This window comes from Cryptotermes secundus, unplaced genomic scaffold (genome assembly GCF_002891405.2).
Source record: "Cryptotermes secundus unplaced genomic scaffold, Csec_1.0 scaffold280, whole genome shotgun sequence".
In the NCBI taxonomy this organism is placed as follows: domain Eukaryota; kingdom Metazoa; phylum Arthropoda; class Insecta; order Blattodea; family Kalotermitidae; genus Cryptotermes; species Cryptotermes secundus.
Genome location: NW_019720566.1, coordinates 164,139 through 190,546, shown reverse-complemented (window position 1 = coordinate 190,546; position 26,408 = coordinate 164,139). Strand labels below are relative to the sequence as shown.

The window sequence follows — 26,408 nt, the reverse complement described above, 5'->3', positions numbered from 1 at the left end:
GGGTGGGCGAAGCGTAAGGCTGAAAACCTCACCGCCATTTCTGAGCCGATTGTCTAGAGAAAATGTGGGAGCCTCGACGTCTCTCAACCCTGTGGGTCTAGTTTTACCTTTACCATCCTTCATCCAGTTGTTTAACAGCGAGAGGTAATGATACGTGCAGGACGTTTGAACGGTTTACATAATAAGGTATAATTACATGTTTTGAAAAACTCATATAATGATCAAGGTCTACAATATTTCCATTGATTTCAGCCGATAATCAAATTTCCTTGAATGAATAAGGTAGAAAATAATTTAAAAGAAATGTCACTGGAAGGTGCACTATACACGACTTTAGGGCATAACTGCAGGAGGTGATTTCTTAGGTCTTTGTGATCAAAAAAGTTCATATAAACATGTGTCCGATTTTGGACGGTTACGGAGTTATGACCGTTTTAAACTCAGAACAGAAGGTAACGATTACTGACAATAAACGGAACAAAATAATAAACCAGCATAATACATGATACATTTAAAGTATGAATGTAAAGTTGACTTCGTGAAATTACCTTTAATTTGAATTTATTGGTGCTTTAAGCTGATTTTCGAAAATGCCACCGACGGCCGGAACATAGGCTGCCGCTCGGTTGTGAACCGCGCGGGTAGCACGTAGCAGCTTCAGCTGGCTGTTTCTTATGTGGTCAGCGGCGTCCAGAATGCGACCGAGCAAAGCATCTCGCGTTGCCACCTTCACATTGTAAACCAGTTCTTTCTTCCATCCCCACACACAATAATGCAGTGGGCTTAAGTCTGGAGACCTGGCTGGCAATTCTTCGCGTACTCGTACGTGGACTGCGGTGTACCATATGAACAATGCCTTCTTCATTGACACCTTCATTAACACCGCGCTCGGCTGCAATACGAACGTAGTAAACACTCTCCGGTTCGGTATTCTACGATTCGGAAACCGTTGCTGATATTCAGCTACGGCAAGAACTGAGTTACCGTCACAAAACCCGTACACATAAATCATATCTGCATACTCCTCAAATGTAAACGTAAATGGCATCGTGAACGTAACAGACGCACCGAGATGAGAACTGTTCTGAACACCAGTAGCCGCCACACTAGCTGTGGCCGGACATAACAACCCACCACGCCTTAGGTACCTCTCAAGTGTCGAGATAACGAGAACGCTCTGTCTCTAGCTGGCAAAAAATAGCGACCTGCCAGATGATAGACCCGGTTCACACGAGGGCGTAAGGGAATGAAAAAACGGTCATAACTCCGTAACCGCCCAAAATCGGACACATGTTTATATTAACTTTTTTGATCACAAAGACCTAGGAAATCACCTCCTGCAGTTCTACACTAAAGTCATGAAATACCCTGTATATCTATGGCAGTTAGGTTTCAGATAATATGAACAGGTTTTGATCCATAAGAGTTTAAATATTTTATTAACATATAAATTGCATATTTACAATGAACTCTCGATTTTATGGAGTAATAAGTAAATTTGCTCCAAGAGGGTGTCTTGAGTAAAGTCATCCATTGGTGATACTCTTACAGGCCCTGTAGCGGAATTACGTATATAATGGCTTTAGCTTTCTTCATCTGCGGGTTCTGGTAGGTCAGACGGCCATAGTCTCCTCAGTCTTCTTCCTACATTTGGTGCGTTGCTAATTTCTGCAACTAGTCTGTTACTTTGCTTTGACAGTAGAGTGTTGACAATCTGTGTATTTCTTCTATGACAAATGTGATTTACAGATCATTATAGAGAGTAAATTTGCAGACATACCAAGGTGAGTTGGTTATTAAGCGCAAGGCTTTAGATTGGAATATTTGAATTATTGCGTTCAAATTTGGATTCCATAACTAGAGTGAGACATATAATGATTTTCGCGAAAAGATTTGTTTTCTTCAAGTGTGTATGTGATTAGAATGCTTGTGTCTAGACGGGATTTGAACTACAAGATTCAGAAAAGGGTATTTTTTTATTTCTCCACGGACTCAAATCTCTGAAAATTGTAAAAGAAATCAGAAATACGTATATACTGAGAGAAATTAGTTTTTTTTTACTGACTCTACAGCCCCCTTGGGCCCTGTCCTCTGATTTTTCAGTTTCATGATCATTTTACAGACAGTAAGACTCCCTGGACGAGTGATCGGCTCGTCGCAAAGAAATTAGCTTACTAAAACGTTAGTAAATGAGTAGAATAGAGCAAATCTTAATTTAGTGACTCCGATACTGCCTAATTTAAATATAGGCCTATATAAATATTCTTATCTCACTCTTCAATTTTTTTTTTGAGAACGAACAGTAATTTATTGGCTAATATGTGGAGATAGGGACCTTAATTTCTCGATTTCTGAAATTACAAAATTCTGGATAACTGAGGAGCTATTTAAAGGAAATAGCGGCTCCGGTCTATAAAACCGAAATTGACGGCCGTGGGGATTCGTTGCGCTGACCACGCGACACCTTCTATCACCTAAAGTTGGCACTAACTTCACCGACAAGTGGCGGTCGCTCGGTCGGTATATTTCGCTTGCGGATTGAAACCACGGAGTTTGTTTTTGTTTTATTATTATTCAGAAATATTTATATATTGTTTTTGCTGGATAATTTAAGAACTGAAATAAAATCTATATATTCCTTAGGTAGTCAAACTACATTTCTAGAGCAATATTTCAGAGCAAAGAGACCACGTCATCATTTACAAGTCAAGCCAATTTTTTAACGAAAGTAACAAAACAACAATTTATTTTTCTGAGTATAAGTCCGACACATTCAAGATTTGCATGGTCCGAAGAACACTACCTCTGTTTCGGGGTCTTATCGCGGAACTTCATGTGTACGTTAGAACGTCCATAATTGAAATGCAGATGTAAGTATAGTGCAAATCTCTCCACGATTTTCGTGAAAGCAAGTATGGAAAATATACGGTTATACACCACTCTACCTTGTGCCATTTGGCTATTTGGGTATATTAAAGCAGAAGCAAATACAACCTGACCCAATACAAAACAGGCCGATCTAATCCCACTCAGCACAATCTAATAAAACTTGTAATAGTTATTTTCCTGGATACTCTCTTATCGGATTTATTTTAATTTATTTTGATTTGTGTTTATGTTCAACTATATTTCCCTTACATTACTTCTCCATGTGTAGTATATTCCATGTTCGTCCTAAGTTCGAGCCATGATTAGAAAGCGAAATACAGTCACCATTCTGACATAACTTGTTGTCCTTGCTTCCTCTGGTGACATTACATCACAATAATTTTGGTAAAAGAAAATGGGACAAAATTTGGCTACAGAGGTTGTATTTTAATATCTAGGTCTCTTGTAAATCCTTGCCGGGAACTGCTGTTTCATTCTACCTTCATTTTCAGTCTATGCCATATTCACAATATTTTAGTATGAGCAGTATTTTCGAAAAACTATAATTTTGTCTGTGGTTCTGTATGGGTGTGAAACTTGGTCTTTGACGTTAAAGGAGGAACATAGATTGAGGGTGTTTGAGAACAGGGTGTTGAGGAGAATACCTGGACCGATGAGAGATGAAATGGCAGGACGTTGGAGAAACTGCATAATGAGGAGCTTCATAAGTTGTACTCTTCTCCAAGTATAATCAGAATGATGAAGTCAAGGAGGATGAGGTTGGCAGGGCATGTAGCACGAATGGGGGGACGAGGAATGTATATAGGATATTGGTGGGAAAGCCGGAATGAAAGATACCACTGGAAAGACCAAGGCATAGGTCGGTGGACAATATTAAAATGGATCTTAGAGAGATAGGATGGGATGGTATGAATTTGATTGGTCTGGCTCAGGAGGGGGACCAGTGGAGGGTTCTTGTGAACACGGTAATGAACCTTCGAGGGCCATCAGCTCCATGAGTAAGTAAGTAAGTATTTTCGAAACATTATCAGCGATACTGATGTGAGGTGATATGACTCTGGAACCTAACAGGTGATAAGAAAGTTTTGTAAATGCTTGCCAGTAGTCAGTGGGCTTTGTACGAGGACAGGTGAGTCTCCGGTTTTACGGATATTTTTTGCATTATAATTCAGCTTTCCTAAGAGAAGACTGAATTCGGCTAATACTTGCTACCATTCAGGCTAGAACTTTTGTCTTCTCGTCTGCTGTCCAAAAACATAAAAAGTATAAAATACAAAATTATAATTCTGCCTGTGATTCTGTATGAGCGTGAAACTTGGTCTCTGACATTAAGGGAGGAACATGGACTGAGGGTGTTTGAGAACAGGGTGCTGAGGAGAATATTTGGACCGAAGAGAGATGAAGTAACAGGAGGTTGGAGACAGGAGCTGGGCTTTAATAACCTCGGCGGTTGCTATGCAATGAACCTTCTGTTGTCACGCAACGCCTCGGACAATTCGTTACCTTTCATCTCCTAGGAAACGCGTTTGTTTGCCCCAGGCAACGGTCCACTATTATTGCGTGGAGACCCATTGTAGGCTGTTAACTTCCTATTGTGGCCGTTACGCAGCGATCACCGTAAGAAAGCACGTTACAATATTAAAATAGATCTTAGTGAGATAGGATTGGATGGTATGGATTGGATTGGTCTGGCTCAGGGTAGGGACCAGTGTAGGGCTCTTGTGAACACGGTAATCAACCTTCGGGTTCCAAAAAAATTGGGAAATTCTTGAGTAGCTGCAGAATTGGCGGCTCCTCAAGAAGGGTTCAGCTCCATGAGTAAGTAAGTAAATAAGTAAGTAATTTGGCTTTCCAGAAGTGGGTAACCGAGTTGGTTGTGCATGTGTTTCAGTGACACACATGGATTGCATTGGCGACCGAGGCACTGAGGTGCAGGAATTCTATCGGGGTGCCAACGTGCTGATCACTGGTGGGACTGGCTTCATGGGCAAAGTGCTGATGGAGAAACTGCTCCGGTCCTGTCCACATCTCAACACTATCTATGTGCTGATCCGTAGCAAGAAGGGCAAAGACCCCGAAACTCGTCTTGAGGATATATTCAGCGATCCGGTACGTACTGAAACTTATATCCATTGGACTGGATTTGAAAGCAGTCATGGGAAATAAGACCTAATGTACCACTGTACCTCTAATTTTCTCCATGTTACGAAAGGCGATTGTACAAATAGAAGGTAAATATGGTCTAATTAACATGGTCAAAGTGAAAATTTAAATAATTATCAAGGTCGTCCGGGAGTACAGAATAGTACAAAGACGTCATTCTTTTCATTTCATATGTAACAAGTTCAAAGTTTTGGAGGACGACTAGTTACAAAGATTGGCGCTTTTTGCGGTGTTCTTCCGCCTCCCAAATTAATTACAACATAATTCCTGGCTCTTTCAGTCGACCACACTTCTATTTTCACCTTTCTTATTCGTTCTCCACTGTAATGACTAACACTCTGATATCTTTAGTCTATAGGTCTTTGGGTTGAGTCCCGGACTAGCTGTCTTCACTGAGGGGTTTCTTGGTGTCCTTCTTTTGTAGTAGACGACCGTAATGAGGGTGTATTGAAATGGTCCAGGGGGACTAGTTGTCTGAACATTCGCTATTTGCAATTGGCTCTAATCATAACGTGTAATTCGGTTCCAATTAAACTGTGTAATTCCTATTTTGTACACGCCGCCTATTTTCGAAAACCAGAGGGCAGGGCATCACACTGTTCTGGGCATAATATTTCCACGCAAGGTCTAACCCTAGAAAAAACTATTAGCAACAAAGATACTAGGATTCTTAGAGCGTATAATTTTTAGTAGCTCTGGGATATCTCTGACTGCTTTATTGTCATGGGAATGAAGTCAGGGCGACCACAGGATAGGTGGATGTGTGGGTCCTAGAGCACATCTGAACGTGGTATTGTAGAGAGAAAAAGGTCTTACCGGGATGTGAATCCTGCGTCCAGCTCATACTGAGTTTCTTTACTGAATGGAGTCTTATATAATCATAAATAGGTGTATTTTAACTTTTAATCTAAATATAGCCTATTAAGAATTAATTTAGGAGTACACATTCGAAATACATTTAACAGGAATCAACGTTGTATCAACTGCACAACTGAAAAATTATTGTGCTTTAATTATCAAACAGATTTTTTAAATAAGTTGCAACATTTTTCGTGTCGTCCCCAATATTGCAGTGAGGAGGAAGAAAAGAGCTTAACAAGTAAATCTTTATCAACATCCGACATCATATTATAAGTATCTTCTCGCCGCCCATCACTGGCTACTAACTCACAGCCAGTAGTAGATACAGATTTCAAGTTAGGTAATGGGTCAAAATAAGTGGAATATCAATGGTGAAGTGAGATAAATACAAAAGAGTAGGTGTCTGGGCGTGCGTCGCAATGATACGAGCACATGGGGTTTCTCCCTAGCCTCTAGACATCTCAGGCAACCAACTGCAGCCTCAGACCTTGTTTGAATTGGCGACAACTCGGGAACCAGAGGCTACTACGCTGATCAAATCAAGACCTGATGTAGTGAGCACAGTATATTGTCACGTGTTACACTGATGCTGTTCATTCCTATGGCAGATATATGTACTTTAGTACCTAGTCACTGGTCAAATAGCTGGCCAGGAAGTAAGACGCAAATTTCACTCAGACAAGTTACGTTGTAAATAAACTTTCACTTTTTGTTTCTTCTTATTAACTCTCGATGCCACTTACTTAATTTAGCTGGATGATTCGAATATTGTGCTCTCGACTATATAATTCCGTAGAAGTCTCAGATGGCCAGACAATTTGGAAGATGTTGTAGAATTACTTTTATCACTGACAACGTAGGAAAGACGACTGCCCGAAAGAAGCTTCTATTCAAAGTGCGTGCCTCCAGATATGCAAAATTGTCACTGTATTAAATCGAGTATTCCCCATGCCATGAAGACGTATGGTGGAGTGGAAGTGTAGGGCCACCATTGTTGACCTCGGCACTGGACGGAGGGCAGTGGTCAGTTTCGCTCCTCAGCTACTTTACTCCCAGGGAAAGACCCCACGCTACTCATTAAATAAAAATCTGAGTGGGCCTGAGGGCAAATCTTGACGGTGTGGAGCAGAGAAAAATTTCTAGCCCTTCCGGGAATGAAACCCCCGCCATCCAGCCCGTCCCTATACTGACTGAGCTATCCTGGCTCCCAAATATAAAAATGCACATCGAATAGATCACAGAATTTTAAACATAATTGTTACCAAATGAGTGAAAATAGGAGCGGGTTGGTATACAAAATTTTACGTAGAGCAATCCCGTTTACTTGCTGAGGTATTCCTAACCTTAAGAAATCCAGCGGTTAGAACATATCTGGAACACATGTGCACCATTTGAACCAGATTCAAGGATTGTTCTTTTTCTTATTAACGTCAATTACTACATGTTAAACTACCACACAAGCCGGTCACGGTAGCCGAGCGGTCTAAGGCGTGCACTGTCTTCGCTCGCTCGAAAGCCGGGATCGTGGGTTCGAATCTCACTCAGGGCATGGATGTTTGTGTGCGTTTTTCTGTGTTTGTGTACAGGTAGAGGCCTTGCGACGAGCTGTTCACCCGCCCAAGGGGTCATACCGAATGTGTAAGATCAAGAAAGACCGAAGTGAACGAAGAAGTTCATGGAGGTAGGCCTAGGCCCACTGGGGCTGTAGTGCCAAGGAAAAAAACCACAACACACTCATTCAGAGAAAAGAAATTAAAACTTTCTTTTGTCATATGTTTTTGTGTTGCATCGATCGCTAAGTGAATGGAAGAAAAAACACTTGTCTATTCACCATAAGGTGACGTAATCCTGCCTCTAAATAAAACCTTCCACAGACTAGAAAGACATGCCGATAAAATAAAACAAGTACAACAAAAATAAAAATATATTTAGTAATAAAACGGCTACTTTTTAACCAACACGCTTTTCTGTCATCCGGTACCAAGTAGCAATTGCAGTTGATAGCGATGTAACTTACGAAACAGCCAGTGTATGAAATAACCGATCTGAGATTAGAACGCCGGAAATGAGTTTCATGCCTATTTTGTAATGTCACGTGCAAAGTAAACAAATTAAAAGTACGACAGTAAAATAATTATCATAAATGGGTTAAAATTGGTGCTAAGAATTCGAAACAAAAGCATGTGTAGCGAAATTATTGCTCATAGAACCTTCCAGGCCGTAACTTGTCCCAGTTCTTCGGAGCTGCGTCACTTTTGTGTGGACAGCCGAGGGGAGAGGATGAGCTGTTCAGGCGTTTATTGTCGAAAATTACGTATTGCCACCGTCTTAATTAGCCAGGCAGATCGCCATTTAAGGTGGAAGTCCTCATTCTCCCGAGTCAAATAAATCCCCAATAATACACACAATAAGACATTCACGTGACAGGAAGTGTAAATGATTAGAAACTTTTCAGTCGACCTTAAGTGCTGCATAATGATTCACAGGAAATTATTAGTGAAAGTTCGTACCTTATCTCTACAGAAATCTCTGATAACACTTTCTGACTAAAGTGTACAGAGTGATTCTATATTATTGTCGGAGTATCCGTGGAATATTAACGGTGACCCCGACAATAATTTAGAATCGCATTGTATTATCGTATGGAATTATATGCAACAATGACGTTGTAGTCTCGGCCTTGTCACATACACGCCACACACAAAGCGAAGGAACAGGGAAATGGAGAACATTTTAATGTTGCCAGCGATTTGGATAATTAGGGTTAGCATATCCACTATGAATACATTGTATTGTCCTTGCAAATAATTAATATAGTTGAGTACGAAGTGCTTAATTATTCATACTGGACTCCTGGACATAGCACTTGTCCCTTCTTCAGAGAGAAACTGTAATGCTGAATGTTATGAAAAATTAATCGGGCAGTTTATATTCTGAAAGCGAGGAAAGAGTCTAGGAAATTTCTAGCGGTAGAATTTTTTTTTTAAATTCGCTTAATTGTTTAATTAATGAGTTTGTTTACAGCTGGAGGAGTAGGATTAGAAGACCGCCTCTGTGATCTAGTGGCCAGAATTCCTGGCTACAGATCCAGAGATCCGGTTTTGATTGCCGGCTCTACCAGATTTCCTGAGAAATAGTGGGTCTGGAACGGCGTCCACTCAGCCTCTTGAGGATAATTGAGGCGCTATTTCTAGGAAATAGCGGCTCCGGTCTAGAAAACCGAAAGTAACGGCCGTGGGGATAGGTTGAGCTGACTACGCGACACCCTCTGTCCGCTAAATTTAGCGCTAATTTCGCAGATAAACGGCGGTCGCTCGGTCGGTTCGCTTGCCGGTCAAAACCATGGAATTTGTTTGTTTTGTTTGTACTAGGAATAAAAGAGGCGAATGTAAGTTAAACACATGTACGTTGCCTTATATTGATCGCCAATTGGTCATCCCATTTTAACCTTGTGTTTTCATTTGCAGTTGTTCGATAAAATGAAAGACAACGAGCCGAAGCTTCGTCATAAGGTGGTAGCCATATCTGGGGACTGTAACCTGCAGGGTATGGGGCTCAAATCCTTGGACCGGAGCCTGCTTATGGAGGACGTGACCCATATATTCCACGTAGCCGCCACTGTGCGTTTCGATGAGGCTATGCGCCTTGCCGTCGGCATCAATGTTATGGGCACACACAACGTACTGGAGCTCGCCAAGGAAATGTCGAAACTGAAGGTGCCCGACGGCTCATGCCGTCTTTCAAATTAGATTTAGCTCTACTTCAATTATAATTGTTCTGTGACAAAACAGATAAATTTGTGCTATATGTGAGGTTCTCACGCCTGTGACTATTAAGAGTATTGTTTTATTGATTTTTACACTGTGTAGTCTAGTAAGATTGCCTCTGTGGTCCAGTGATCAGAGTTCCTGGCTATAGATCTGGAGGTCCCGGGATCGATTCCCGGCGCTACTAGACTTTCTGAGAAGTAGTGGGTCTGGAACGGGGTCCACTCAGCCTCGTGAAGATAACTGAGGAGCTATTTCAAGGGAATAGCGGCTCCGGTCTAGAAACCGAGATTAACTGCCATGGAGAACCTATGCGCTAACCACGTGATACCCTCTATCTCCAAAAGATGGCACTAACTTCGCCGACAAGCGGCGGTCGCTCGGTCGGTATAGTTTGCTTGAGGACTACAGACCATGGAGTTTGTTTGTTTGTTTGTTTGTTTGTTTATATTGTTTGTAGCCTGGTATAGATATTCTGATGTTTTGGAGTAGCTTACGGCCTCCATCTTCGGGTTCGAAGAGTAGCCAAGCAAACAAGAGTCAAGCATAGACCATGAAGATGAAGGCACTGCTATGCTTTGACATGTCAATACCAGACTACACAGNGTGATGTGTGTGTGTGTGTGTCCATGAATTCCTGTCGTCCCTTGCTCTCCCAAAACACTGCAAGAACTCGCAAATTATCCATCAATATGAAGATTGATATTAATTGTACAGCTCAAGAATTTGCATATGCTAGTAAGTAGCTCCACTGCTTTATAAACGACCTTGTCACTATTCCCGCTAAATCTGAAATATGAAACTGCCAGCTGTGTCTTAATCTAACTTACATCCTTACTCTTGGAGCGGCGCCCTTCTTGAGGAGTCGCCAAATCCTCAGCTACTCAAGAATTTCCCAGCATTTTATGGAACCCGAAGGTTCATTACCGTGCTCATAAGAACCATCCACTGGTCCCTATCCTGAGCCAGATCAATCCAATCCATACCATCCCATCCTATCTCTCTAAGATCCATTTTAATATTGTCCACTCACCTACGCCTCGATCTTCCCAGTGGTCTGTTTCCTTCTGGCTCTCCCACCAATATCCTATATGCATTCCTTGTCTCCCCCATTCGTGCTACATACCTTGCCCACATCATCCTCCTTGACTTGATCATTCTAATTATACTTGGAGAAGAGTACAAGTTATGGAGCAGTTTTCTCCAACCTCCTGTTACTTCATCTCTCTTCGGTACATACACATTGTATATTATCTATAAATATTATGTTAATATATAAATTAATTACATATGGCAATTACAAATCTGAAAATGTATACCAGCAAATTGTCCAAGGGCATGTAAAGCAAGAACCTTGAAATACTTCAGAAAGTTTTTGCTTAATTAAACACAACCAGAATGTACAAATATTATGAAGAATGCCGTCTTCTGGGATGTGGCTCCGTGTAGATATTTTGTTAATCGACGTTTAAGAGGAACATATAGCCTCAATCTTCAGGGTATAAGAAATCCGCGAGTGATGAACGAGCGTGAGCACGTGTCTGTAGCCTCAATATTGACAGCAGTGAAAAGCTAACTCTTCCCATCCCAAATCAATAGCATATTCCCTTTCAAATACACAGCATATAGGTTCATATTTTGCATAATCTAAAATGATTCTAATTCAACATTAAATTTACGCAGTATTTATTGGTACATCTAAACTTTCTTCTTTGTTCTCACCGTCCAGGTCGTGATCCATGTTTCGACAGCGTACTGCAACTGTCATCTTCAGGAGATTGAGGAGAAGCTCTACACCTATTCATTCACACACCAAAAAGTATCCGCTATTGCGGATAGCGTGAGCGATAAAGTAATGGAAGTGATTACCCCATAGTAAGTCATTTGTCTTGTGCTTCACAGTTTCATAACTAGAGAGATGATATTAGAGCTAACAGTATACACCAACAGACATTACTCGTACAACTGGGTATGTGCTAATGCATGTTCTGTATCACAGTCCTGAATCTGTTAACATTCAGCTGTGCGTGTTCTCAGTGTCAACAGTTTTACGTATATGCATAATACAACTCCGTCTATGGTCTAGAGTCTCTGTAAATGCTTGTGGGACGAGAAATCAGTTAGGCTGTACAAGCAACTTTCAAAGAAGATGGTCACTGAAACCTAGGGCAGGGTTCCTTCTGCAGTAGATTGCAGTAACATTTCTTTCAATCCGTTTTCACTACCAACTGATTCAACACTGTACAGTTTTGAACCTGAAGATGGATACAGTACGTTGATGCAAAACATCGGTATCTGCCTACAAGACTAATACATGTCAGTACTCTGAAGATCATAATCTGGTAATCACGGCCTCGAAAACTTCAGAACTTATAGAAGAAAGTAACCTTGAAATTTCAAAACTTGTAGAAAGTAGCTGTGAGATGGTGCCATGGAAATTTAAAAACTTGAAGAAGCAAAGTAGCTGTGAGATGGAGCCATGAAAATTTAAAAACTTGAAGAAGAAAAGTAACTGTGAGATAGTTCCATGAGAACTTTAAAATTTGTACAAGAAATATAACTATGAGGTCCTAAGACTCTGAAAGGGGTCAAAAGTATTTACGAGTATTTACAGCATTACTGGATGAGCATTGTCATGTGCTGGACGGAGAAATACAAGTAGATTATAAAAGAAGTCTGAGAATCAAGAACGGAACTTGCCAAATTCAGGATATGTTATCACCAAATGTTCTCACAGTCCACTTATAATTTAATTTAGAGCATTATCTGAAGACATGGGATAAAGGTGGTTGAAAGAGATCTTACATACATTAAGCAGAAATAACTTGGTTCCTATTTCACAAGTGAACACTAAGCGTTAGCCCTGTAATAGTTGATTTAGACTGATAACACTACAATTGTTGGTATTATTGTGATTATTTTAAGTATTTATTTGTTATTCCATGCAATACATACATGTTAGTTCATTTGTTAGTGATATAAAGCTCTGATTCCTTTTCCAGGGCCCTCCACAAGTATCGGTAAAGAATCCGCAAACGAGCTCCGATAAATCAGTAATTAAAAAATTGGACTGGATTCCTAATAGATTCTAAATGCTTCTGACAATGGCGTATAACACTCAGAATTACTGGGGGTTTAGACTTATTTTCATCGTCCCGTATTCTACATACTAAAAACACGACGTTTCGGAAACTGGATTTGTTTCCGTCCTCATGTGACGGAGGAAACACCTACTCAGTTGGGTTCCTTAGGAAGATCACTGGACTTGTGAGCGAAGTTCGCTCTTTCTAAGGGGCCCAATTGAGTAGACAGAGTAGGTATCTTCCCACTCACCTGAGGACGGAAACAGATCCTGTTTCCGAGAAGTCGTGTTTTCTAGTTTCTAGAATACGTGACGATTGAAAAAATCCAAAATCCAAGTTATTCTGAGTGGATTCCTAATACATCAAATGTCATAAGGATTGTGGGTTTGTCACTACGATAATTGTTCTGAGCTAAACAACTTGCTAGTCAGTCACGGTAGCCGAGTGGTCTAAGGCATGTACTGTCTTCGCTCGCTCGGAAGCCGGGATCGTGGGTTCGAATCTCCCACTCGAGGCATAGCTGTTTGGTGTGTATGTGCGTTTTTCTGTGTTTGTGTTGTCCTGTGCTTAGTTAGAGGCCTTGCGACGAGCTGATCACCAGTCCAAGGAGTCCTAACGTCTGTAAAATGATCAAGAAACTGATAAATCAGCCCTATATGCTCAAAAGTGAGAGCGAGAGGAAAAAAAAATGGCATCGAAGACTCCCAGGGGAATAGAATAGTAGATCAGAGGCAAGTGCTGAAAATTTGGGAAAATTATATTTCAGAACTATATGATCGACCTAATCGGCCAGAAACCTTAGAAGTTGAACCGGAAGAAGAAGTAGATACAGACGAGAAAGGACCATATATTTTACAAAGTGAGGTGGAAAAAGCTATCAAGGAAATGAGGAAGGGAAAGGCTACAGGAGATGATGATGTACCTGGAGATGTGCTCAAGTTGTTGGGAGAAGGTGGTTTGAAAACACTGACAAAACTAATGAACACCATATATGAAAGTGGAGAGTGGCCCAAGGACTTTACAGAAGTTACAATGATTGCCTTAAAGAAAAAGACAAAAGCTACAAAATGCAGCGACCATCGCACAATAAGTCTTATTGCACATACAGCAAAGATAATAGCAAAGATACTTAAAAGAAGAATTGAAAGGAAAATAGAGGATGTACTTGGAGAAGATCAGTTTGGATTTAGAAGAGGAAAAGGAACCAGGGATGCAATTGGGATGATGAGAATTATAGCGGAACGAACTTTGGAGATAGATGAAGAACTGTGTGTTTGCTTCATAGACTGGCAGAAGGCATTTGACCGGGTAAACTGGACCAAATTAATGCAGATCCTGAAAGAAACAGGTATCGATTGGCATGAAAGAAGATTGATTAGCAAATTGTACATGGATCAGAAAGTTAGAGTACGACTGGACAGGGGGGAGACAGGAAGTGTGCAGATTGGAAGAGGAGTTCGACAAGGATGCTGTTTATCACCAATTCTGTTCAACTTGTACAGCGAATGCCTTACCAAGGAAGCTCTGGATGGGCTCGGTGACTTCAAAGTAGGAGGGCAAATTATTCAAACTGTGAAATATGCAGATGACCTTGTGTTAATGGCTAAGGAAGAAACTGTGCTACAGGGCATGATTGATAGACTAATTGAAATTGGAAGGTGCTATGGCATGGAAATGAATGTGGAGAAAACAAAAGTAATGAAAATTTCGAGACAACCAACCCCAGTCACAATAAAGATAGACCAAAAACAACTGGAGAATGTGAAATGTTTTAAATATTTGGGTAGCTTGTTAACAGATGATGGAAGGTGTACTTGTGAAATTAAATCCAGGATTGCCATGGCAAAAGCTGCATTTAGCAAGAAGAAGAATCTTTTTACCAGCAAATTGGACTTAAATTTGAGGAAGAAACTAGTGAAATGCTACATTTGGAGCATAGCTCTGTATGGGGCTGAAACATGGACACTTAGGGCAGTAGATCAGAAACATCTGGAAAGTTTCGAAATGTGGTGTTGGAGAAGGATGGAGAAGATCAGTTGGACCGATTATGTGAGAAATGAAGAAGTGTTAATTAGAGTCAGTGAGCAGAGGAATATCCTACACGAAATAAGAAAACGGAAGGCTAATTGGATTGGTCATGTTTTACGCAGAAACTGCCTTCTAAAAGAAGCTATCGAAGGAAAGATAGATGGGCGGATAGAAGTGACAAGAAGACGAGGAAGAAGACGTAAGAAGATGCTGGATGACCTTGGGGACAGAAGAGGATACTGTCATTTGAAGGAGAAAGCTCTAGATCGCATTAAGTGGAGGAATTGTTTTGGAAGAGACTGTGGACCCGTCGTCTGACAGATTACTGATGATGATGATGATGATGATGATGATGATGATGATGATGATGATGATGATATGTTTTCATGTTATACTAAGCCCGCCGAAAATGAATAAATAAAGTCTCACGCAAAATTCATATTTAAATCCATTAGGATGAAGAAAGGATGTTGTAGTGGATGACTTTCCAAGGTTTCGGAGAACTTAGTTTTCTTTACCTGATAACGTACTTCCGGTTATGCGCTAAATGCAAAGACTACAGCCTTAGCAGGACGAAAGGTAAAGACAAAGATCTTTCTCTGACCGCACTGAATGAGCTGTCTCGATTCCAAGCGAGAACAAAGGGTTCAGTAAACCGGAAACTGCAGGCTTGCATTAGGACTACTGAGGCTGCAAAACGACAGGCATCCATTCTTACTGCACCCAGTCACAATGTGATATACTTGCTACTTAGTCATTTAATAACGCTTTTCCAACTCCTTACGTTACACAACGTTGAATAGGATGATAACTGTCAATGTTACTTATTTTTTTTTAATTTTTAGTGGGGTGGGACTAAGTCCCTTGTACTGTGGCCACTTCTGGCTCATTGTACCAGCTCCAGATGATAGGTGAGGGTGACTGTGGAGAAATTGGCGGAATGAAGATTGGCAGGGGAAACCGAAGTACTCTGAGAAAATCTGCCCCAGCGCCACTTTGTCCACCACAAATCCCATTTGAGCAGACTCGGGATCCAACCCGGGACGCCGCGATGGGAAGCCAGTAACTAACATCTTGAGCTATGGCGCGACCATGTTACTTACTTACTTACTTATGGAGTTGAGCCCTTCTTGAGAAGTCAAATCTGCAGCTACTCAAGAATTTCCCAGGTTTTTATGGAACCCAAAGGTTCGTTACAGGTTCACAAGAGCCTTCCACTGATCCCTATAATGAGTCAGATCAATCCAATCCAATCCATACCATCCCATCCTATCTCTCTAAGATCCATTTTAATATATACTGTGACTGTTATTCCGTGGAATTAAGCGGGTAATTTTTTATTTCAAGGAACTTCATTTTTAGCGACTGAGAAAAACACGAAATATCTAAGTTGCGAGATCTAGTCTCCGGTCCTAAAATATAACCCGAAATCTCCAAAAATCAATGCAGGAATAAGAATTGCTCGACCATGAGTTTCAGGAAGATGTGATGTCTCTTGCTTGCAGTATGCTGGAAGAGTGGCCTAACACTTACGCCTTCACGAAAGCCGTGGCAGAAGATTTAGTTAGAGATGAAGGAGTTGGTCTCCCCATCGGCGTCTTCAGACCAGCTATAGGTTAGTGAGTCAACCTCTATATACACTGTGCGCCACATGAGGAGAACAAAGTCTATCGCTTGCTGTCAGTAACAGTGTCACATACTGTGGTAAAGGCAAAGCTATTCCTGTAACAGGCCGTGGAGGCCCATGGAGTTGTGAGATGTCGAGGCTCCTACATTTTTAGACAATCGGCTCACGGATGGTGGTGAGGTTGTCAGCCTCACGCGCCGGTCCCATATTTACAACCCAGGAGGATTCGTGATACTCATTTCTGTCAGATGCTAAGACGACCCCAGGGCCATAGTGCGGCTGGAAAATCCAATTACCTTATCGGGAATCGAACTCACGACCTTGTGGCTTGTAGCATAGTGCCTCAAGCAGCTACACTTCGGCGTGCCCCCACATACTGTGGAACTGGAACAAATCCTGAACCAATCTATAACCTTTACCTGGGTATCTTCTCATTTTTACCCGCTGTCTTGCCATTTCTGGTATTTGAAATATGTTAATATTTCGGAGTGCCACGTCTGAATTCAATGGTGGTAAGTACAGGTATTACCACAGTTTAACTTGTTCCTATTTTTCTCGTGAATTAAATTTGTATCTGTTGATATCATTTCGAAAATTTTTGAACTCTCTCAAATGAATATCAGTAAACACACAGGAATTAAATCCTTCATATGCTAGATGCAGTTGCGCTACTAAGATATGCAGTATTATTAAATCATAGAAATAATTATCCATGTCATATTGATGGCCATAAGTAACGGAAGAGTGGGTTACAGAATTTGAACCCGATGCGCCTGATTTATGAGCCAGTTAAGCTGGCTCGTTTAGTCGTAGTGTACAGCTAATGCACACGTGTGAACCTGTCGTAGTTGTGGCCACGCGCGACGAGCCTGTCTGCGGATGGATTGACAATTTATACGGGCCTACCGGTGTGTTCGTTGGGGCCGGAACTGGTTTAATCAGGACAGTGCACATTGATGGAGACAAGGTTGCCAACATAGTTCCTGTTGACATGGCCGTCAATGCTCTAATAGTGTCGGCGTGGGAAGTTGCCAACAAGCCCAGGTATTTTTTTGTTTCCATGGATAGCAATCCGTACATGAAATCGAATGGCTTCAGAACACAAGACAAACCCGTTACCACCCTTGCAACAAGCTTTGTGACAAACAATGATAATAAGTGAAAACACAGTACTTGTATAAACACTTAAGACTTTTACACTTACATAAGTCACTAAATCTTGTAAAGTCATTTTCATGTCACTTCAGCCATTTTTGCTTCTTCCCCCCCGGAGCAATGTATGTCTGCAAACTAAATGCCAAGCTATTTATTAACCTCAAAATGTCCGCTGTGGCTTGAAAGTCATGGCGGTGGTATTCTCAGTTGTGCAGTTGCAGAATTGAGGTATAAGAGGGCGATAGAGGGTGTCGCGTGGTCAGCGCAACGAATCCCTCCGGCCGTTAATTTCGGAGGAAACATCAAGGCCAATGAGAATTGCAAGGACTGAATTTTGACAGGCTATTCACTAGCCTTGATACATGCACGATTAGTTGTGTTTGTCCGTCCGTATGCCCATCATACACGTATTTTCAAAACCCACCGGATTTGTATGAAATTTCATATTGGCAAGATGAAATTTACACTGAAAGTTGTCTAGGGAATTTTATTTTGTTCCGCATCGGCAAAATACAGACGAAACATAGGGCAGTATTAAGTTCTTTACGAATGTAATTCTCACTTAATTAAATCTCTCGCAAGTGGAACATAAAGCAATGAGTTTTAGTGGCTACAAAAATGCTGAAGTGCCTTTGCCACTGTGATACCCTACAAATTCCTCCAGTTTTTCACGATAATTTCGGAGGGGCATCATCTTATTTCATAGCTGACCATCCTAGTCAATCGTTACCTTTGATTTGCCGTATGATAAATGCTGTAATATGTCAGTCACAATTCCAGTAAAGTTAACAAAAAATAAAAAAATTCCAAGAAATCAATTGGAATACGTTTTTCTATAGAGAAAATATGGCGCAGATAATAAATACGTCTGAACAATATATTTCTACACCTTTACATGAGAACTAATATCTATCACATAAACAAAGTGGGAGGGATGTACTCAATAGTGTAACATAAATTCACCAACGGAGTTTTGTAGAAGTTTATTACACATACTTAGAAAGATGGTACTGAAATTCAAGTTAGTGGAAACCTCCCATATTGAATGTTTATGTTATACAGTAAAAATTCCATTTATTCCCTTACACAGGAGGATTTTTAGTGTGTGGACCAGATCCACGGCTCTGCGCTCCACTGCGGCCGGTGCACCGCTTGGTGCAAGGTGCATACAAATTTTGCCGATGAATCAGCATACCTGGCGGTCGATAGCGTTCCGAATTAAGTAGTTACAATTCACAGACCACAGGAAGTGTTGAAAATGTTGCCCTCTCTGCACGTAAATATTTTTCGCAATTAATTGTTTTGTTACAAAACACAGGTACAGCAACCCTTCTTGCACTTACACCACACCAAACATCAAATTTCACTGGATGACTTCAACAGTTATGGTGCCGTTCTTGCACTAGACTTTGACATTCCAGTCTCTTAAGCTAGAAGTTTCAGTGAATTTCTAGGTGTATGTTCAAGTCTGGTCCATACAGCATCTAACTTTTCCTCAGTAAGCACTCGACGCTTATGTTCTTTCTTGTCTATTAAGAGTCCCGTTGTTATAAATTTATTAAAAAATTGTGAATTGTTTGTCTGCTGGGAACTCTTTCATCACGAAATTTATGTCGAAATTTTTGCCGACACTTTCCAGCAGATACGTGTTTCACAGGGTGACATACAGAAACACACGTTGCACTGAAGTATACCGCATCATGACATACCTCACTGCGCATTAACTGCAGCTGAAACAAATGGCTGGTTGGAGCTGATAACTGCTGCCTACTGCTGAAAAATCATAAACAATCTCCGACACTGCTCGCCGTATAACGTAATACCGTCAAGTAGTCCACAAGTTAATTATTTCCCTTTATTCCAAACGTTTTTGGCCGTCAGGCATGCTGGTTCATCAGCAAAATTCGTATGCACCTCGCAGCAAGCGGCGAACCGGCTGCAGTGGAATGCAGAACTACGTAAAACACGCTGATGGAAATGTTTCTGTTCCTAATACAGGGCCCAGAGTGGTGATGAGATCCCTGTGTACAACTATGTGTCTTCGGTGCAAAGGCCGCTCACCTGGGAGCAGTTCATGGAGAAGAGCTCGCGTCATGGGAAGAAGGTGCCACCTATGCGAGGCGTCTGGTGCTATTCGTTGACACTGAATAAGCATCGCTCCTTGCACTTACTGTATACATTCCTGCTGCATGTGCTGCCGGCCATCATCGTAGACGGTTTTGCAGCGCTCCTGGGAAAACGGCCCAAGTATGTTGCCTTGTGACAGTCTGTCGTTATTGGACAATGTCGCTAGGTTTCCGCTTTAGTGCATAAGCACTCTAGGCCTCTTCGTTTCTCCCATCGGCACGCATGAAGTAACTGCAGTCCGAATGAATATTACATTGAGTGACCTCACAAAGAACGTTGATCAACGTTCCCTCTAAGCTGGGGGAGCAAGTGCGCAAGTCATGGTGTCTTCTGAACAGCAATTCGGTTGGCTTGGACAACCGGTGGGGGGGTGGGGGGTTGGAACAGCGATTTTCGAGAGTGGTTCACAACAGACATTAATATTAAAAGTTCTAAAAAAATAACAAAAAATTGTAGTTTACTTCCTCGATTTTATTTTAAAATTGAATGTATACTAAACGAATAAAATTGCGCGGAAGACTGAGATTCGAGCGCGGGAGTGCGACAGCCGTTGCGCGGCGCCTCATGCACACAGCTTCGAGGGAACGTTGATGACAACTAACCAAATCTTGAAGGATTTGAGGTTCTCACAGCGGTGATTAAAAAAAGTTATATCTCTGGGATACAATGTCGTGCAGTCTGTTGAAAGTCAACCGAGGTTTCGGAGAAACATGTTGTCTCCATATTAGGGGTTGAAGAGTATGAGAAGCAAATGATTTAGACACATTTTAATTGTATAAATATATGTGTGAATTACTAACTATAGGAAAGAACTTAATTAATTGAAATAAGAAAATCATATGTTCCTATATTTCTCCCTCTCCCCTCCCCTGTTGTTTTCACTTTAGAGAATAGGGCTTATATTTCAAACGCGTTGTTTTACTTAAGTTTCTTAATTCTAGGACAGTCTGTAGGACTTTTTGGCCGGATAAAATTTNGTGTTTGTAATACGTGCCTCTGATGATGGTTTCTCTTGAACCGAAACATGTAAGGCAAGTGAGATAAATAAGTGACCAAAAAACATTGTTACACTCGACGGATTTTCATTGACAATTTGTGATTGATAGTGTAACGGACCAAAAATGAAACAATTTAAAATACTAGGGAGAGATTTAGCGGAATATGTTACATTTAATGTGAGTGCATATGTGCTCACGTGTTACGTTACTGCTTGCACCGGGGGTACAAGAAAACCGTTACTTATGCGACACACATCAATGTTGAAAATGCATGAAAATCTTTTCCAAGCACACTATAGAGGCACACACAAGGGTACAATAAATAGTATATGTATTTATAACTGACTTAAAAAGATAATGGTTAAATATAATATATTTTGTATACTTTTGATTTAAACGTAATATAAGGGGACAAGTTGATTTATTAATTTGTTTGTTATTTAACGACGCTTTCAGAAGCTGGACTATGCAGTATAGCGTTGAATGGATGGATGATAGATGAGCAAAAACTTGGAATGAATTTGGAAGGAAGTTGTTGAGGCTTAATCAAAGTAATACTCCGGAATTTTCATGGAGGGACTGAGGAAAATCATGAATAACTTCTGTCAGGATAGCTGACATTCTGGCCGACATTCGATTACAAAAGCATTGCCGCCTTTAATGAATAGACTATTGATTTAAATGTAAGGGAACCAAGTTAAAATTAATATAAAGAAGAGTATATAAACGGCCTTGAAGTCGTACACAAGAGAAGATATAAAATAGAAAAATATCCTTGCAGATATCAGTCAGCAGATTCAGTTTTATTTTCAGGTTTTATAGTCAATAATTTTTAAAACGTTTCTTTTTAAATTCGCTTAGTCGGGGGTGGAGTCCAGCTGGGTCCACTCGGCACGGCGGCTACTGATTGGCCTATTGTAGCTTGCCTAGGGTGATTATGATGATGGAGAATTTGGTGGAATGAAATCGAAGTACTCGGAGAAAACCCGCCCAGCGTCACTTTGTCCACCACAAATCCCACTTGACCAGACCCCGGGATCGAACCCGGGCCGCTGCGGTGGGAAGCCAGCGACTAACCGCTTGAGCTATGATAGTCAATAATAATCATTCTTCAATTTTAAAAAATTAGAAGAATTCTTCCTCCAAACCATCTGTTGAATTTCAACATGCTACATGGCGTTACATCCCAGAAAACAGAACTCATAAAACTCTAATAATTAAATCTACTTTAGCGTCTTTTATTTGGAAAGAATTATTCTTTCTTGGCCTATTTGACTATAGGGTGAAGATTCTCAAGATGTATGGTTGCATTCTAAATAGCTTCTTTATCTCTAGGTTACTGAAGATCTACAAGAAGATCAATAAGTTCATCAACGTTATATCCTATTTCGGTACCCGAGAGTGGAAATTCACGAACAAAAATGTTCAAGCTTTGTGGGAGAGGCTGAATGAAGAGGACAGGAAAATGTTCGACTTTGATATCGGAGGGCTCGACTGGGAGAAATATTTCTACAGTTATGGACGAGGAGTCAGGGTATACCTGTTGAAGGACGAACTCGCCACAGTTCCACAGGCCAAGGCAAAGTATAAAAGGTGCATAACCCTCCTCACAATGTATGAATATTTGGCGAACTGTAAGGGCCGCCTGCAGGTGTTCTCCTTTATACAGAATGTCCGGATGGAAGGTATCCAAAATAAAATCATTATATCTCAGAGAGAATTTATTATATACATTAATGGGTTACATCATTACAAAGAGACACTATCAAAGTTTATTTCTGCGTATATAATTTTCTCAAAAAATTTAAATGTGTGTTCCCTTGGTGGCACGACAAATATCCAGGCTTGAAGCAAGTTTAGTGTTACCGTAGCCACAACGTACCTTATGTGGGACTTCAGGTGTTGCAGGTCGATGATTTTAACCTGGTTGACAATGTTCTTCACATAACGCGACAAGAAAAATCCACTGGAGTTAAATCTGGCGACTTAGGAGGCCGATTCATATCCCTCTGCCTCTGCCTCTGCCAATTCATATCCCAGCCATCTCTCTCTGTCCAGGTGATTCCTAACATGTTGGCAAAAATGTGGCGGCGCTTGCGCGTAAGCCGGGTACGAAGAAAAAACTTTCAGAGTTTCCTTTTCCGATGACATAAAACGTTTGGATACCTTTCATCCGGACATCCTATATTTACGTTCTATGTGCATAAAGCTATATTTACAATTATAGCAGGTAGAATCCAGTTGCTGACAAATCTATAACAGGTTAATTAACTTCTTTTACACTGCCTGGCCCAAGTATAAATAAATATTACCCAAAAGAAGAAGTTTCAAATTAAATACAGTAGTTTTAATGGAAATTGATGTGTATATTATATAACTCCTCCATTTTTAAAAATGACACGTTTTTAATAAATAATTATGGCCGCTTCTTTTTCAAAATTTATGTAAAGGACCGCCTCTGTGGTCTAGTGGTCAGAGTTCCTAGCTACAGATCCAGAGATCCCGGGTTCGATTCTCGGCGCTACCAGATTTTCTGAGAAATAGTGGGTCCGGAACGGGGTCCACTCAGCCTTGTGAGGATAACTGAGGAGCTATTTCCAGGAAATAGCGACTCCGGTCTAGAGAACCGAGATTAACGGCCGTGGGGATTCGTTGCGCTGAAGACGCGACCCCCTTTATCCTCTATGGTTGGCACTAACTTCGCCGACAAGCGGCGACCGCCCGGTCGGTATAGTTCGCTTGCGGACTACAGGCCACGGAGTTTGTTTTCAAAGGACCGATATAGATCAACATAACATACAGCAAATATATTAGGACAGGCAGCTGACCAAAAATAAATGTAACTGAAACTCAAATTCGGCGAAGATTTTCACCCAAATCCTGTGCAGCAGTCTGCCTACCAAGTATAACTTTCTGCCCCGATTTTCTTTCCAGGTTAGTCTTGATGCACCAAGGGGTGAAGCTTCTGGTGCTGATCCTTGTGTTGAGGTTGCTGTGGACGATATGGAGCCTCTTGTCATAGAAGCGACAATTCCTAATCTCCAGCTGCGTGAAGCAACACAAGGACGTGTACAAAGCGTGAACTTTCACAACGACAAAGAGCACTTTACCTCTTGCCTCTGAGTTCACGTTAAATATGCTTATGTGTGTGACGTTTTTATGGGCCATACCAGCCTTGTTGTTTCCATAAGACAAGAGCATAAATGTGCACTGTTTTGGACAACATATATTTCTCCACGTTTGTTGTTTTCAGTTCCGTCCCTTTTATTCGTCTTGGTGTTCATTATTGCATATATAATAGTTCATTGCTGACACAGCCAATTTCCAATATGGAGGAAAAGCTGAAATATTTGTGTCAGCATAGCACCCTGCGGTGTGCAGCAAAGTTACTTCGTTACACTGGCGATGGAACCAAAGAGAAAGGGGAAGCATGACATCACAGATTACGTCAGACACGAACTAAGAGTTTAGGAAATAATAAATACCATAAAATTTGGCATTTTGTTACTTCCTCGCATTGTCATCTCCTACTTCCATTGTCTTTGAACAAAAATGAAAGCATGAAACTTGTGCCCTCTCGTAAATATTTATTTGTCATATATAATTGCATACATTTCAGGAAATAGTTTTAAGAAGGCGGCGAGAATGAAACAGCATCCCTTAGAATAGCGTCCAAAAAAAAAAAGCCACGAACGATCGTTTCTAACAATAAAGCCGCTCTGCCAGCATCCGCAACACATTTTTTTTCTTTTCATCGTGTTGAAATGAACGCAAATTAATTAAATCCTGACAGGGAATTCCGCAAATGTTCTTCGTCTGGCTGAAATTGTGAATTATTTGAAGCATCTAAAGACGCGTACGGCCATTCAACGTCGTCATAATGATGGGAAATGTAAATATTTTCCGATCAGAATTTCGGAAGATGTGAAAATTACACAATTTCTGATTACAATATTTTGCCATACAATATAAAAGTTTGGTTTTACGAACTAGGAACGGATGAAGAAAGCAGTCTTCTGGGATGTGGAGCCGTGTAGATATTGTGTTAACCGACGTTTCGGAGGAACGTATCGCCTCAATCTTCAGGCTAGAAGAAAAGAGAAGAAAGTCCTCGAGCGAGGAACTAGCTCGCACTGACAATGTGAAAAAGTGTTCAGTATTGTCACGTACTCTGGTAACGCGAGTAATTAATGGGTTCTCTGGATTGATGAATCGATTTATTGGATATTCACCAGTCGGATCTAGAAATATTTATAACACTTCAAAAGGTTACTGGAACAATGACACACGAAGTCTTCAACACTTCCAGCTTTAGACGCTCCTTGTACGAATTCTGTGAGCAGATCTGTACCCAATCTACTCATCTACTCTCTTCTGTCTCTTATTCGGACTGGGCTACTACTCGGTAGGACTCTCTAGTATCTAATCTCTTCTCTTCTGTATTCTCTTTCTGGTCAGTTCTCTCGACCTAAGCTGGCTTCATGCCGATTGGATATGAAACACTCCATGCAAAGGTACACTTCTTCGTTTTTGCTATTGCCATCGAAATGTGTTTTCATTGCCGCGTGAACAATCTTTACTTAGCCGTTGTAACAGAAACGTTTCAGTACGTGTTGCCTTTGAATCGATGTCTCTGTCACAGCCTCTGAGACGTGTTTCAACAAGCCGTTACCTAGCAATGGACTATTTATCAAGAATTTGCCTTAACGGGAAGTCATTTACCAACACGTTGCACAGCAATGGGTGTATATTTAACAATATTTTGTGCAACTATAGAAATTTCCCTTCTAATTTTTAGGACTGCAATTAATAAATTTATGTGGCTCACGGTTAGGCCTACAAGTATGCGTACACACATGAGGACGGTTGCCGCCAAATGATGAAGAGACAAATCAGTCAGACAAGAATTCCGGCCTTTAGGTCTACATTACGAGATGGGTGATGGTTTCTGCTGAAATTCAAACACTTCAACTTTTGTTGTAAATATTTATGAAAAGGCGTTTGTGTATAGAAGTTACCTGAGATTTTCAATAAACGTTTACTATCAAAATGTGTACTTAGATTTTTGCACGTTTTATTTTACTTCTTGATTACTTAACGAAAAGCCTCTCATACTTTGTTATTCCTGTCTAAATATTATTATAATGATCAGATCAAAAGAAGATGAGATGGGCAGCGCACGAAGCACACAAGGGAGAAAAGAGAAATGTATACAAATAATTGGTGGGAAAACCTGAAGTAAAAAGTTCATGAGAAGGGCCTAGGCTTAGATGGGAAGATGATATTAAAATGGACATTAAAAGTAGGTTGTGATGGTGTGGACTGGATTCATCTGGATCAGGACGGCGAGCAGTACTAGGGTCTTGTCAACACGGTAATTAATTTTCAGGTCTTATTAATTGCTTGTAATTTCTTGAGCAATTGAGCAAGTACTCCATTCTCAAGAAGACCTCAGCTCCATGGAGTTAGTTTGCAACTCATGCTACCTGGTGAAATGAATAATGCTATGTGAGAATTATACGAGGGGGGACCCAAAAATAACCGGAAACGACCTGTTGCGCGCGCATGCTTTGTAGTTACGAGTTGTGCTGCTAGGTGGTGTTAGCTGGGGGTCTCCCGCGACTGTTAGTGAGCTGGCGTCAGTCTGAGTTGAGTGGTTTGTCTGTGGTGCTCTGTTGTGTGCGTTCCTGTTTCAACCCTTTGGCGATTA

The 26,408-nt window shown here is 40.9% G+C and overlaps 1 protein-coding gene across 2 annotated transcripts in view; it reads left to right on the top strand.

Moving 5' to 3' along the window:
• Positions 1-25,843, top strand: part of LOC111868744 (fatty acyl-CoA reductase wat) — an 88,164-nt gene extending 62,321 nt beyond the window's left edge. For both annotated transcript variants that reach the window (XM_023859693.2, XM_023859684.1), the window contains exons 2-9: positions 4,781-4,998; positions 9,381-9,629; positions 11,410-11,555; positions 16,297-16,406; positions 17,267-17,462; positions 19,572-19,820; positions 22,034-22,291; positions 23,633-25,843. In XM_023859693.2, coding sequence (XP_023715461.1) covers positions 4,789-4,998; positions 9,381-9,629; positions 11,410-11,555; positions 16,297-16,406; positions 17,267-17,462; positions 19,572-19,820; positions 22,034-22,291; positions 23,633-23,720 — 1,506 coding nt within the window. In that variant the 5' untranslated portion in view covers positions 4,781-4,788 and the 3' untranslated portion in view covers positions 23,721-25,843. The remainder of the gene's footprint in view (positions 1-4,780; positions 4,999-9,380; positions 9,630-11,409; positions 11,556-16,296; positions 16,407-17,266; positions 17,463-19,571; positions 19,821-22,033; positions 22,292-23,632) is intronic.
• Positions 25,844-26,408: the final 565 nt, after the last annotated feature.